Genomic DNA, 15,740 nt, shown 5'->3' with positions numbered 1-15,740 from the left:
AGAGTACTAAACCTTGGGGTTGAGAAATTGGGACAAATATAGAGAAACTAATGAGAAAAAGAAAAACAGTAATGATTTTGAGTAATGATTGGGTAATGATTTTGCCTTCAAATCCTGGGAAGAAGACTGAGAGACCCTAGATAATCGATAAATCAGCAGTTTCCTATTAGGTAATCTCTATACCACTGGGTAGGATATGGAAATAACTACATCAAGGACAAGGTCTTTATTACTTGTGTTGATTAATAATGCTTGATAAAATTTGCTCCAAATAATACTCTGAAATTTTAAGATCCCAAAAGATATTATGAATGGGAAATATTATAGAATACTTACACAAATATAAATGCCTTTCTCTTAAAAAAAAAAAAAAAAAGTAGGTCTTAGGGGAAGGGAGAGATCCAAGTTATTTGATAGGGTGACCAAAGGGCTATGAATTGAGAATCAATTCTATAGGCCTTTAATGGAACATGGGAAAAAAATTTCCAGAAGCAATCTAATGACTATTTTGGGAATAGGAAGACCACTTTATCTGGTGAAAACTAAGATTATATTAATGACATCCAGGTTTGAGAACAAAATAAAACTCTACCACCTCAAATCAGAATTAAGCAAAAATAAGGTTTCTAGAAGGTAAACAAAAAAATAGTTTTTATTATGAGTTGTAGAAAAGAATTATGGTTAGTACATGTTCATATGTCACTCATTTTCGAAGATATTTTTAAATGTTTGGAATTTGCCAAAATACTTTTTACATTTTCCCTCTCCATTAATAATAACTAACAGTGAGTGCTGGGCACAATTATAAGCACTTTACATGTATCAACACATCTGATCCTTCTAACAACCTTATGAAGTGGATTGCAATGTATTTCTATTTTATAGATGAAGCACAGAAATGTTAAACTCCCTGCCCAAGGTAACACGTCTAGTGAGTATCAGATTCAGGATCTGATGCCAGGCAGTAAAGCAGCAAGAGCCCCTCAGGACACCACCTCACTGTATTACGTCGACTCTTTTTGTAAGGTATAGTTCACTATTAAAACATGGATGCCTCCTGACGGGGTGCCCTATTTTCTTCTTCTTTGTTGTTCTCAGTTCTACCTATTTCATTGCTTAGCTCCAATAGTGTACTCAAAAGTTTGCCGTCTTTACAAGTATTTCCGGAAAACTAATTCCAAAACAAAGATCTGAGAACAATAATTAGGTAGATTAATGTTTTCATATACATATTTGCTGCACGTGCACGCGCGCACACACACACACACACACACACACACACACACACACAATGAATGAGTTAAATAACTCTCTAGGACACCAAAGTAGAAACTTAATAGACAAGAAGAAAAAATTAAGAATCGGTTGCTATCACCCCACTGAAGAAGTACCCTGTGACTACATGCTTCTCTCCGTGTCTGCAACACATGTGGGAATAACTCAGCTGTTCCTGAGGGAGTGTGGGACAAGTAGAAAGACTGTAAAGAAACACAACTAACAAAGTGCCCTTCTAAATTGAGAAAATAAGCCTGTCTTCAAACAGTAAACAACTCAATAATCAGAGAGTCTATACTTCTTATAACCATTCCTGTGAAAACAAGTATTGGGTAGAAACAGGTCTATATCCATGCACAGTCAAGATCCAGGAATACACATAACCAGGTTTGCAGAATTACTGGGAATTTAAGTATGTAGGATTAAAGTCTCTCCAAGACTGAATCCTACGTAGAGCAATCAGGGCAGAAAAACTAGGACCATTTCAATTTCCTTCTTCTTCCTTTGCAGCTATTAGGAGTAAATTGGAATAGATCATTTAGGAAGCAATATATGCTCTACTATCTTGATGAAAGGTTTAAAATTTTTTAATTAATTATAATTCAAAATTGAGAACCAAAATAAACTTGACATTCATTCAGTCATCTATCTATTCATTCGACAAATGTGGAGTACCTATCCCATGCCAGGTTCTGTTTTAGGCACAGCGGGTATAACACAGTACCAAACAGATCATGATTCTTATCCTCAGGGAGCTTACCATCTACTGATAAAGAAGAGCATGTTTTAATATCTGTCATTCTCCTACATCAAGTCTATTGAACAATTAATATCATGCATTATTACACTGAAATAAACATGTCAATGATATAGGTCAATAAAGACTAGGATATTTTCTTTTAATTTAATATATGACTATTAGCAAGCAATGTTAATTATATATATTAAATATATATTAAAAATGTGACTTCCCTCATGTTTAGTCAAATGTAAGAATACATAAATGCATATAAACTGATAAATCATAACAAAAAACATAGCCATTTTCCAATGTAGAAATAGTTGATTTGCTAACAACCTATACATATTAATGACCACTGCAACCCCTATTTTCTCCAACTTTGATGCCTTCTTTATTACAATTCTTTGGTCTGTACTTCCCCTTTGGTCCTCTGCTGTCCGACTATCCAACATTTATCTATCCAATTAACCACTCACCCATCTATCCATCCATTTAATTCACTGCACAAATATGTGCCAGGAATAATAGAAGTGAGAACTTCTAGAACCCATTTACCCTAGGACCAGAATCCCTCAGAGGCTGAAAGAGACCTAAGACTCTTCTATTTATTGAGACTCTCAGTATACTAAAGAAATGCTAACTAACTGAGTTTCTAAAATGTAGTTTATGTTAAATGCCTACATTTACATGTTAATGCTTTTAACACACACAATTGTAATGACAAAGACAATGACTTTCTGTCTAACCTTATTTGAAAGACAGGTTAAAAGTTTAAATTTAAGAAGTCTTCTGGGAAAGTGAGGCCCCATTCAAATAACCTTCCTGGTCCCTCGGCACCTTATCCCTTTTAGCTTCTGGCATGTTCCTATCTTATTGCCAAGGAGAAGACACCAGGCTGTCTCCACATATGAGCTGCTCAGTTTCCTTCTCCACTGCTTACAGCCATGGAAACTTCCAGGGAAGTTAACTTCAGAATGGCACAGGATGCTATTTAAGACTTAAGTGTCCTAATTGCCCTGGGGTTCAAGGCTCCAATTAGTGGCATTTCACACTCAATACAGGATAAAAAAAGAAAAGATTTTTGTGGCTTGCCCACAAATTATATAACATTGTTGTAGGGGGAAATGCACCTGATTTCTGGAACATGACCTATATGTTCAGGGCATTACATGAAACTATATTTTTCTCACACATGGTAACTGCATTTCTAATTTTTTCCTTATATATTTGTCTTATATGTTTATCCCATACCTAATAACTGTGAGTCTTTTTTTAACTTGCCCACTAAAACAAACAAAAAAACAAAAAAACCTTGCCACCCATTTCTAACTTATGTAAATCATGAAAAGTTAATAGATTTCCCTTTTGAGTTTATGATATAAAATATTTCTGTATATAACTACACACAAGCAGCAACTGTGAATCTTACATTTATTACACATCCAATATTCCAGTATAGAAAGCAAATCGTATTGTTTATCATAAGACCATTTGCATTTAGATACACCTTAGGTCAAAAAATAGAAGTTTTATTTTCAGTGCTGCTCTGAGAAACTCTCCTACAGGAACATTCCCTCCACAATCAGCAAAATAAGATGCTACAAAAGAGTTCAAACTACTTGGCTTCTAAATTAAAAGGTAGTTTCTTTACCTCTGCCACATTTATGGCACATAAGCAAAATAGGTCTTAACACAATTGTATCGCTTTGTGGCAAATGCAATTTGAACAAAAAGAGAATTATTGAGTGACTCCTATACTCTAAGCACTGCTAATCCTAGAGATACAAAATAAATGAGAATTGATCTTTACCTAAAAGGAACTCACTCTTCATAATCCTTTAAAAAAAAACAAGAAACAGATCCAGTATAATCTTTTAAATGAATCACGAAAATCAAAGAAAACTGAAGTAATTGTGAAAACTGAAGTAATTGTAGAATAAAATATAATACACAGAGTATCAATGAAAACATTATATATACATGTAATACTGGATAATCGCTATTTAAATTCCACTATTGAATGGATAGATGGTATATTTTTAAACTATGGAATATATAAATCCAGCAAGGATCATGTAGACATCATCACCACTACTTTTTTGTATATATATGTAACTTATTCATCAGTATGTCTACTACTCTTTCTTTTCTTTCTCTTCTTTGCTTCTCTGTTGACCTAATCTCCAGCACGTGTGTGCTCTAAAGAATAGAAAGTATAGGCCAAAGCAGATTTTCATGAAAACATGAAGTAAACAGAAAAAAAGTCTTATTTCTTGATGCTTGGTCAAGAAAACACAAGACTATATTTCTCTGTAACAGAAAGCTGTTGATATGCCATGCCTTACAATTTTGATATCACATTCTTACTTTCAACTTAAAAGAATATAAATATTTCTAAGTGCAACTAAAACTACTCAGTGAAAAAAAAGCACTAAAGTCTTAATGCTGCTTATATTAAGTACTTTTAATATTCACCCTCTATCATTTTCCTAAAATTTCATAGCTGTATAGATTTCTCACTAAGAGAGCAAAAATAATTTGTTTAATTTAGTAATAATTTTTAAAACGTTTTAAAAGACATGGGAGTTATACTGCCATCTTGTGGTTAAAAGTTCATTTATAGCAGCAAAGACTTCTAGTATTTCCCATTAACTAACTCCACGATATAGTAAGTAATCTTTAAAAAAAAAAATCCCGTTTGGAACTTACCTTTAAGAAAAATATATTCTTCATATATCTCACTCACTTTCTTATATTAAAGTCTACTAGATTAAAACAAGAAATGGCATTTTGAGTGGCGACCTCAGATAAAAAGAATTATGCATTTAGCACTCTAGATCCTGCTCACAGAGGCTTACAATTTACTATTAGTGTAATACACACTCTACCACTGAGAACTTACAGAAACAAAATTATGGAATCTAAGAGTTTTGTTTACACAAGGTAACCTCTAAGACGTACGAGCAATTTATATGACATTTTTGCTAAGCTTTTCAACAAGTTTTGTTTGATCCAGGACTCTCTTGTAAATTTGAAAGCAAGACCACCATGGAGAAAATAAATATCATAGCAACATAGCTTCTTCAATCTCTCTTACTTAGATACATTTATTTTTCCACATAAAACTAAGAATCATAATTAAACGGAAATATTAATTCCAAAATACAGTCCCTTACATTTTTCAAATGTATAATTCTTTATAATCTATGCAAAGCACTTGTTCCAAATGTTTTATAATGGTAGAATCTAATTAGACGTTAACACACTTCTACATCTGCAGAAAACTTCTTTTTAAGCAAATCACCACAAGTATAGGAGGACAGCGCCATCTATAGGTCTGCACAAATACAGAATGGAGTCTCAGATGTGACTGCCCATTGTGTGATACAGTATCCAAGCAAATGTACTGCCTAGAGGGAAGCTCCAAAATAACTCTGCTCATTCTTGAATCTCCAGAGAAGTACCTTTAACTTATTTCAAAGTGTCTTTCTATCTCTATAATAATTCTCCAAAATAATAATGATAATAATAACAGCCACAGCAATGCAAATAAAAAACCATGTTTCCTATAATTGTATTACTCTGATTTTGGTACACTTGATGATCCATAAATATTGGTAACTTCTCAAAAAATTTTAGCATATTGGCATGTCACTTCTCTCTCTTCTCTTTCTCTCTTTCTCTCTTTCTCTCTCTCTCTCCCCCCTCTCTAACTTTTTGTCCATAATTCTATTTTATGTGTTATTCAGTTGTACTGAAATATATATTTTATTCTTTCTCCAAAGTTATATCTTCCTCCTACCATAGTCCATTCTAGTTTTTACAAACATTCAACTAAATTCTCCCTTGCACCTAACCTAAAGCCACCAGATTCATGCCTATTTTATGCAACTTAAATTCCTTATTTTTTCCAGTTTGTTTTGAGGTTGCTCTCATTGAGTCATTCTGGCATCTTACCTAGTTATATAAGGGTTTAATTACTAATTCTGCGGATTGAGGCTCAATTCATTCTTAATCTATTGCCTGTAGTGGTGGGCAGAAAAGGGGTATCCCGCTGATGCTGACAGAGCCCCCTGCTGGATAACATGGAGAATTTCATATTATGCTGTGGCTGACATTGAAAGATCTGCACCAAAGGCAGACCCTATTTGTTCTTCTACAATATTTAACGCAACCGAGGGGGGTGGGGGGAAGAAGAAGAAGCCTTATTAAGGCAATACTCTATATGGGGCTACCAAACTGATTTTGACAGCAAAAAAATAAAAAAATAAGTTTGAGTCCATGCTCTGTCATTGGCCTTGAGCAATTTATTTAATTTCTCTGAGTTTCACTTTCCTCATCTTCAAGAAATTACAAATTAATATTGATAATTTAAGCGAAGTACGAAATGTTAGTACTTAAGATTTATCTTATAGTTTCCTGTTTGTCTTACCATAATTATTGATTAGATAATTAAGTAGGATCCACCCAACCCAAACACCCAAAGAAGTTCATTTATAACTTCTGAAGATAACAAAAAGAATGAATGAGAATGACTAAACTCAAAATAAAGATGAGTACTATTGTACATAAAGAGAAAATGGTATTTGAGGGTCTAATATCAGTTTCAAAATTTAGCTCTGAAACATTTTTGAAAATTATTAGAGTCCACGTGATTCTTGATTCCATATTATTTTTACTGCATAAGTTAGAAATTTGAGTCTACAGAGCACAGAGTTGGAAATATAGATTGGGGAGTTATCTGCAAATGGAGAATACTGAAGTTAAAGAACAGATGGGCTTGTTCAGGGAGATAACAGGGTGTGGAGCAGAGAACTAGGAATCATCAATTTTTTGAAAAAAGAGAAAGAGGAACCAGCAAAGGAGACAATAAAAGAGTGATATGATATGAAGAAGGGGGTAAAAAGCAAGAGCAGAGACAACTTTAAAGAGAGAAATTCATCACAGATGTAAAATTCCACAAAGACTAGGTAAAATTCGGAAGGAAAACCAGTAGTTAATAGTTTCGACAGAAAGGTAAAGACAGATATACCTTATAGTAGGTTAAAAACTGAGTAAGAAATCTTTCACAAAGGGTAACTTTGAAAGGAAGAGAAACCCAGGTCCATAGCTTGAGATATGGAACGTGAATTTGAGAAACACAATATGAAGAGAGAAATACAATTGACTGTCTATTTGGGGTTGAATTGTGCTCCCTCCTGCCTCAAAAAAAAAAAAAAAAAAGGTATGTTCAAGTCTTAACTAACCATTGATATTGGAGAACGTAGCCTTATTTGAGAATAGGGTCTTTGCAGATGTAATCAGGTTAAGATGAAGTCACATTGGATTGGCGTGGGCCTTACTCCAATGAGAGGTATCATTATAAGAAGTATCCTTATAAGGATATAAAAAGACAGAGAAGACGGAGAGGGAGAGAAAGCCATGTGACAATAGCCAAAGAACACAAAGATTGTTGGCAATTGCCAGAAGCTAGGAGAAAGGTACCAAACGGTTTTCCCTCAATGCCTCCAGAAGGAATCAGCTCTGCCCATACCTCAATTTCAAACTTGTAGCCTCCAGAATGGTGAGACAATAAAGTTGTGTCATTTTAGGCCACCCACTTTGTGGAACATTGTTCACATAGCCCTAGCAAACTAATACAAGAGCTATTGATAACAATCAAAAGATACAGACCTAACAGAATATTTACAAGTGTAAATCATAATCACATCAAAGTATAGAAATAATTGACACAAACATCATAATTTAAAAGGAAAAGGAAAAGACTATTGGTAAGAAAAATCAGTTAAAATCTAGAACAATTATGAAGAAGAATCCCTTAGCCTGGTTTCATCCATTGCCATTTTAAGATATCACCAACTTTAATCATGAAGATGTTTGAAAATGATTTGTGCATCTCTTTTCAGTCTGGGATTCTAGAATGAAAGATGGTACATACATTTAAAATTATCATGGGCCTCTTTCAGAAGATGGCAGAGATTTTAGGCCTGAAGGTAATCTTTTTCACTTCATTTACTGAATGATTACAATGAAAAAAAGTATTGTTAAAAATATCGTTGCAGCTATCAATTGTCTAATGACTAGAATCCTAAGAATAATATTCTGTGGCTTGTGCTTCTGATATCTATTCACTAATGTAGTCAACGAACATTTCTGAGAACCTGTTGTGCTGTATTTAAAATACCAGGTTCTCACTGCTCTGAGACATTGTAGTCAAGACTGGGGCGTGGTGGGGGGAGGGGAAAGTTGGAGTGAGGGGATGGGGGAGGAGGTGAGAAAGGGCCGCTCTAACGAGGCTTTCTAAAATGTTCTGTAAAAGCTGCTTTAGGTCAACTGAATCATGCACCCACATACTATACTTACACTTTAAAATGTCTTTCATTGAAGGGTAGTAAAATAAGAAATTCTTTGAAATGTGGTCATGCAATTCATATTTTATTTGTTCTTAAATTTATACTTTCGAGATCTAGATTTTCTTCAAGAGAGACAAGACTAAATTTTAATTAAAACACATCCTTTAAAAGTATTTAATAATTAATTTGAGCAGTAGAGTTGCTTCCTCCTATGTGGTTGAAATAAGGGGAATTTTTCCTCCCTAATTACCCAGATAATGGGTTCCAGCCACCCTTTGATGTGTCATAAAGGCTCACCTGTTTCATTACAACCTGCTATTTATTATCAAACAATTGCAGTTTACCAAATCCTCAATTTCCAAGTGCCATTTATCCAAATCACATGTGTGTCCCCTTTGCGCCCACTCTGAAAAAGAATTTTCCTTGATCAAAATTTCAACCTTGATCACCCCCCGGTGTATCAGCCCTTTATTACCTGCTCCAAATTAAAATCTAGAGGACTTTCAGTATACATGCTGCCTGTTAAGGCATTTAACTCTATTTTAACTATTATGAGTCACAGTAAGAAAAGATAGAAATCATGTGAAAATAAAGATGTGTAATAAGATCAGGAGTTTAAAAGTAAGATTTAAAATTATCCCATTCCTTTCTAGTAACCTGTTCAGGCTGAAAGTCTTGGACTCTCTCCCATCAGTATGATGCACATTTGATATATACTTTCCATAATTAATCTCCTAGAAGCCTATCCATGAATCCCAGATTTCCCTTCCCCCAAAAAAGGTCTTTCATTTCACTTTCTCATTTGACCCCTTGAAAACAATTAACAAGACAAACTGCACAAAGTACTTGAAGTGTGTGTAGTGCAAAATTGGAAAACTGGTTTCCAGAATACTTTAACTAAATGATTTGACTAAAACTTCTCCAGGGAGATGCAGGAAATAAAGATAATGATTGGAGATATGGTGGAGTGTGTGCCTACAAGATACAGGGGACTGGGACAGGGAAGCCCAAACAGCCGCCTGTATAAATGTTGGGAAAGAAATCAGTGTCCTGCCAGCATGGTGATCATGTAAATTATATATGGAGGGGAAATGCTCTAGGAAACCTTCTCAGTGGAACTTGCAGACTTCTAGGAATACGAGTATAAGATTCTGGGAGGCAGGACGAGTTGGCTACTGGAAATGCCACTGTGGAAAGGAATCCAGTGTGGACAGGGCCTTGGCACGCCCTCAGGAGGGAGCATGACAGGCCCCAGTGAGAGCAGCGTCTCTCAGGAGTCCAAGGGTACTTCATCAGAGATCCTAGGAGAGTCTGAAGTTGGGTGCAAAAGCTCTATGAGAACTTGGAAAGAATACCCATCTGAATGGGCCTAAAAAGCTCCTACATGATATGAGAAATAAGAACCTCATGAGCTTCAGAAACACACGGAAGAGCCCAAACTGGTCATTAGGGAGAATAGGAGGGTCTGAGGTAGAGCCATGTTCCTGGTCTAAGCAAGAGATGTGTATAACAGGAAAACCTCCTGGAACCCTGCTGATGAGCAGACAGCGTGATGGTGTGGAGGCCTGATGGATTCTGAGGCCCAGGGACCTTGGCTTTAGCCAGTTTGGGTAAATTCTGTCAGTGTGGCTGTCAGGTTTGCTGGCAATCCATTTTGGCATCTTGGAGAAATAGAGAAAGGGTCTCAGGTGGACCTATCTCTGCTCCAGATTATGAATCAGAGCATGGAGTATAATATATTTCAGCTCCAACTAGCTCCAGTGGCTGGAATCCTTTTTCCATCCACCATCTGCCTAACTGCACAAAGAGACCCTGGATGAATTGAGAATTTTCTTTTGGCTAAAAGCTAATCTTGTGACCACATGAAAGTATTTGGAAAAAGCAAGATTATATTTAACAGAGAGACCATAAGGATTGTATTTATAAATAAAAGTTCTTTAAGGGATGTAAACTAATAAGAGATACAGAGATAATAAGAGATAGCATACTTGACTCGGTCTCTCCAACTTCTAAAAATGTCTGTCAGTGGGCGTAATATTCTCCTAGTCCCTCTCCTATCTTGATTTCCTATAGAAGTGATGGCATGTTTGTGCAACCATAGGCAAGTTAAACTGATGCCCTCTGTGCATAAGTTTCTTCACTCTGGAGTTGTAGTGAGGATTAAAAATGTTGATACATCTAAAGCATACAGGTATGGCATTTGGTATTGACTCAATAAATGTTAGCCATTCTTATTATTTGCACCATTCACATGTTAATGAGAATGTTAAAGATGGATGGGGCTGTAGAGGCCATCTGGGAAACATTTATGCAGAAAATAGTTTTCATGCTAGGTCTTGGAAAAATGGGTAGGACTTCAATAGGTAGGGAAAATAAGAGGAAGACATTCCAGGAACTGGGAATAAAGATAAAAAGGTACAGACAACATTCAAGTATGATTAGATCTATTTAGCAGAAACCTAATGAAATGTGTAGGAAAGGGATGGTATAAACCTGAAAGCTACATCGAGGGCACAAAATAAACCATACAGAATTCATTCTTCTCTCTCCGGTCGGCAATAAAAACAAAAAAGATTTAACTTGCAATCTTCTTCATTCTAGCTCCCATTCTATGGACTCTCTTTTATCAAAGGTCTTCTAAGGCAGTTCTAAAACTTGGAAGTAGAAACCAATGACTTGGGGAATTTCCTAAAATTCAGATTCTTATATGGTAGGTCTGGAGTAAGGCCTCAGAGCCTACATTTTAAACAAACTTCCAGGTGCTACCATGCCCCTGCTGATCGTCTATGGACCACACTGAGTACCAAATGTTAAATCTAATAGCCTCTTCTCATTTTCATCCTTAACCTCTCTATAGTGTTAGGCCTTGTTGACCTTCCTGAAGCTCTCATCATTGGCTTCTACTTTCTTACTCGAATCTTATGCTATTACTTGAAGCTGAGAATGCAGACTAGAAGCCTGTAACACTCCAATATATATTAACTTGTCTTGAGCACAGCTTTCATCATATAAAACAAAATTGCCATTGGTACAATATCTACATATAATACCAGCAACAAACTCAAAGTCAATGTTTAAATGTGTATTGTCCAAATAACTGTCAGTGTATCAATCTCTTTGATCTTTTTAATATAAATATTACAAACCATCTTTTAATAAATGATTGGCATATATCATTATAAAAGATGCCTATAGCCCATTTCATGATGTGTGTAGCTTCTCTGGAAAATAATCTCCTCTGAGATCCCCACCCCACCCCACCCCAATCGTCCACATGGACATTGGCTATAACTGATTGGTACAGAGGTGGGTCCCTGACCAACACTGGGTTTTACACTAGAACTGAAAAAAGCAAGTCAGTCTCTTGCTCTCTCCACAGAATTCAAGAGTATTTACGCTGAGGAGCGATTGGGGACCACATTCCACCATGTGAACTGAAGAGCAGAAAACAGCAGTCAACTCTAAGACTGATAAAGACACTGGGAAAGCACAGGGAAAGAGCTCTACAACATTGACACCTGACAACATCACACAGGCCGCGTAGGAAAAGCTTAACTACAGTCTGACTTGAGTCTTGGCAGAATGCCCTGTAATTTCCTCTAGCCTAAGGGAAGATAAGCAACCTGGCAAGGAGCTGCTGAGAGGCTGTTTCTCCCATTATCTTGTGGAAGACTGCCACAAGCCCGTTTCTCTTCTATCTCCCTAGTTCCAGCTGAGCCCGAGGCTTTCCACCTTACCCCTCTCGAGGTAAGCTGCAGACTTCAGGGTAAGCCTGTAAAACTGCCTGGATGTGGTTTTGTGGTGGCTCCCTAACGGCAGAGGGACGTACTGCTCATACCATCCATCATCTAGTCTCTTCAGGTTGGTATGACCTGTGGAACAAGGAACACATGGAACTGACACCATAATGACTTGCTTTTGGCTAAGTAATTAGCTGTCCGAATACATTTGAGCATTTTTACTCCTTACTGGGGAAATCTATGGAAGTATGCCAAGCCACCCTAATAGCTGTAGTAGTATTACTTGTGACCCTATTCGTAGCCTTGGAAATGCTTAACCACTTGACAAAGAGGATAGACAGCAAGAGTTCACTTCCTGAGTTTCCCTCAGTGCTCCAGCTCCTGATTCTAAGCTGTTCCACAAACACATTCCAGACCTTGAATTCCATGAAATACCTGGTATTTTTTTAATAAACCTCCCAACTTTTTTTTCTTCCCCCCTTAAGAAAACAAGAACGTATTTTTAACCTTTACCATTAAAAGATCATATAATACATACACACAGAGGTGTTGCTGATGACACAATCAGTAGTCAGAACGCCAGTGCTAGAGATTCACATGCATTTTTTTGGTATTTATTAAATTCTGCCTCTTTTGTATATTGGTTTCTTTTTGGCCCTTGACATGATATATTTACTATGATTAGCCTGAACTTATTAATAAGTCCAATAAATATAAAATTTTATGAAAATGTTATTGTCCAAGTGGACGAAAACATGACTCTTTTTTGTTCTGATGAAAGTATAAATTACTCTCATCGTTTATCAATAATTCCATATAGTAAATGTACAAATCAAATAAGCTATGTTTAATTCATCTTGTAAATGTACTAATTTTCATTCATATTAGTTATAATTGTAAGAACATAATGGAATCACATGTTATATTTGTGCCAAATATTTATCATCCAATAAAACAGTAGAATTAGAGTTTGATCTACTTTTAACATCTCCTAAGTTTAGTCTAGTACATAGTGTGATGATCTAAGCCAATATACAGATGCTTATGAATCATTAGAATTAGGTTAGGACATTCATCAATTAGCTTCACTTCCTTGTTGAGCCAACTGAGTTTTCTTTGATCAGGGTCATGGACTCTGAATCAAGTGAGTCAGGGACAGCTGGCAGAGTCTTGGACATTGTGGAATTTGACCAAAATGGGGAAACAGCTAAAAAAAAGTAGACAGTGGAGCCATTGACATAACAATGGATGAACACAGCACAATTACACATTAAAAATGAATACCTCGATTGACATATTAATGAAATATCACCTTCAGGAAAGTGTACAGATTGTAAGTGATACATCCTGCTGCTTGTGGTAACCGAGATACAAATAGTTCATAACATAATGAAAACCAGTCATAATTTGTAGTAGTCCCTTTTAAGTCCAAATTTGTTTGAAAATCAAGTAAATTTTACTAGAAGTTAAATATTAGACATCTAGTCGTTGTCTTAATTTATTAAGCTAATATCTACATTTCCTAAGAGAATATATTTATAAATATTTATGGTGATGAATGAACTATAGTAATTATTTTATATAGTTATAATAAAAATGTATCACAAAATGTAAGACTAGCTTTTCAATCAATCATTATTTATATTTTAAAATATTTTTTAAAATTCATTCACATAACATAACCTCATGGGTAACTTTCTTTAGCCACACTCAGTAATTATTTCCATGATTAGTATCACAGACTTTTTTTCTAAAGGTTTTTTTCCCACAGCATAACTCTCCATAAATGAATGTGAGCCCATTATATATAAGGTGTTTATATGTGTTAACATATGCATTTAATTTTAATATGCCTATTTAAGGTATGAATAGCCCCAAGCAAGCACAGTATGCAATAAGACCTGTGGAGTCCTGAGGTATACGATTTAATGAGGGAGGTTGGAGTTATGCAAGATCTGAATTAACTCAAAAGAAAGAGGCTACAATTGATAGCAAAACTAAGTCTGACAGAAACTGGATCATTTCAAGGCCTCCTCAAAGTTGCAGGCCTTGGGGGCTGCCTATCGTCCTTTCAGGCTAGGAACCGAAAAGGCGGGGAACCCAAGAGCGGCCGACGCGGACGCCTCGGGAACTTGACCCAGGGCACCCCGCTGCCCGCCTCCCGCTCCTGGCCACTTTTGCTCTCGCGCTCCACGGGGCCCGCAGCGCGGAATTTGGAGAATGAAGGCAAAACTTAGGTTGAGAGCCCTGTCTGGGAAACGTTTTTCGGTACACGCGAAAGGAAACGCGACTGGCCCGCGGCGGGACGGGGCGGCCTTACCAGCGGACCCGCCGGCCAGGATCTGCCGAGAAGCCTCCTTCGCTAAGCCGACTTCAGCCGTGGCCGACATCTTCACAAGCCTGGACGACGGGGTGGGCTGAGATGCGCGGGCGAGCTCGCGGCTGAATGCCGGCTTGCAGAGCGTCTCCCGAGTGAGAGACCCCGGGCTGGGTCGGTCCTTGGGCCGAGCGGCTCCTTGTGAGGCGGCAATCCTGCGACTGCTCGTAGGCGGCGGTTCTGGGCTCAGACTCGCAGCGTGATCTCCCACTGGTCTAAACCTGCCCGCTGCGCTTCTTCAGGGGCTTCTTCTCGCCCCTGCTTGGTTCCCCGGGCTCCACGAGGGACCCTGGAGGAGAAAAGACTTGCGGATGGGGTTAGGTTGGCGGACTGCTCAGGTCGGGTTTGGTCTTCTAGACTGGCGCCCACTCGCTTCTCTATCTCGAACCTCCTGCAGTTTGTCAAGCTGGACGAGCTGCCTCTGATAATACAGTAGTGACCCTGGCCTAGAGCTCTAGCATCAGGGTTGGGCGACCCTTGCCCGTCCTGGCAAGCCAGAACACCGTGCAGATTTAAAGATGGAACAGGTGAATAAATTTCTTAAGAGTTAGTTGTCCTGAAATTGTGGGCTGTAGAAATTAAAGCAAATCCAATTTACGATTATCTTACAATTGAGCTAATGTAGTACTTTTTCAAGAAATGTTTCTGGCTTAAAGGAATTTATCTCATACCTCATCAGTTTGAGCTTTATTTACTAAAAAAAAAAAGAAAGAAGAAGAAGAGGCCTTACAACAAATAAGTCTCTTCTGTACCCCTCAGGTCACTGGTTCTCAAAGTATGATCTTAGGACCCAATAGCGTCAGCGTAATATGGAAGTTTGTAAGAAAGGCAAATTCATAAGCTCCACCTCAATCTACTGAATCAGAATCTGGGTATAGAGCTCAGAAACTTCTATTTTAATAAGTTACCCAGTGATCGTTATGAACGCTAAAGTTCGTAAACCACTGACCTAAATAATCAAGGAACTACCAGTATATTCTCTCTATAAAACGTAGAATTATTCATATTAGCCCTTCGAGATACCTGACAAAACAAAAATATTAATTCATACTATTTTTAAACCACGACTTGCAAATGTAGGAGAGATGGATTCTGAAATTTTAGGATAATACCACACCTCTAACAGGCAGGAGATGATAGTGAAATGGAGAACCAAGAGGCTTTGGAACCCCTATTGCCATATTTTTTAAACACGTTTAATACTAAATATATTCAATTTGAACCATATAAAATTGCCGTTTTTGAAGGCCAGA

General features: G+C 37.0%; 1 protein-coding gene across 3 annotated transcripts in view; it reads right to left on the bottom strand.

Moving 5' to 3' along the window:
- The window catches only part of SLC25A21 (solute carrier family 25 member 21), a 424,384-nt gene extending 409,206 nt beyond the window's left edge, over positions 1 to 15,178 (bottom strand). For all 3 annotated transcript variants that reach the window (XM_016138605.2, XM_016138607.2, XM_016138606.2), the window contains exon 1: positions 14,431 to 15,178. In XM_016138605.2, coding sequence (XP_015994091.1) covers positions 14,431 to 14,500 — 70 coding nt within the window. In that variant the 5' untranslated portion in view covers positions 14,501 to 15,178. The remainder of the gene's footprint in view (positions 1 to 14,430) is intronic.
- Between the last annotated feature and the right edge of the window lie 562 nt (positions 15,179 to 15,740).

This window comes from Rousettus aegyptiacus, unplaced genomic scaffold (genome assembly GCF_014176215.1).
Source record: "Rousettus aegyptiacus isolate mRouAeg1 unplaced genomic scaffold, mRouAeg1.p scaffold_m13_p_3, whole genome shotgun sequence".
NCBI classification, from domain to species: Eukaryota; Metazoa; Chordata; class Mammalia; order Chiroptera; family Pteropodidae; genus Rousettus; species Rousettus aegyptiacus.
This window is presented reverse-complemented; position numbering and strand designations above follow the sequence as displayed.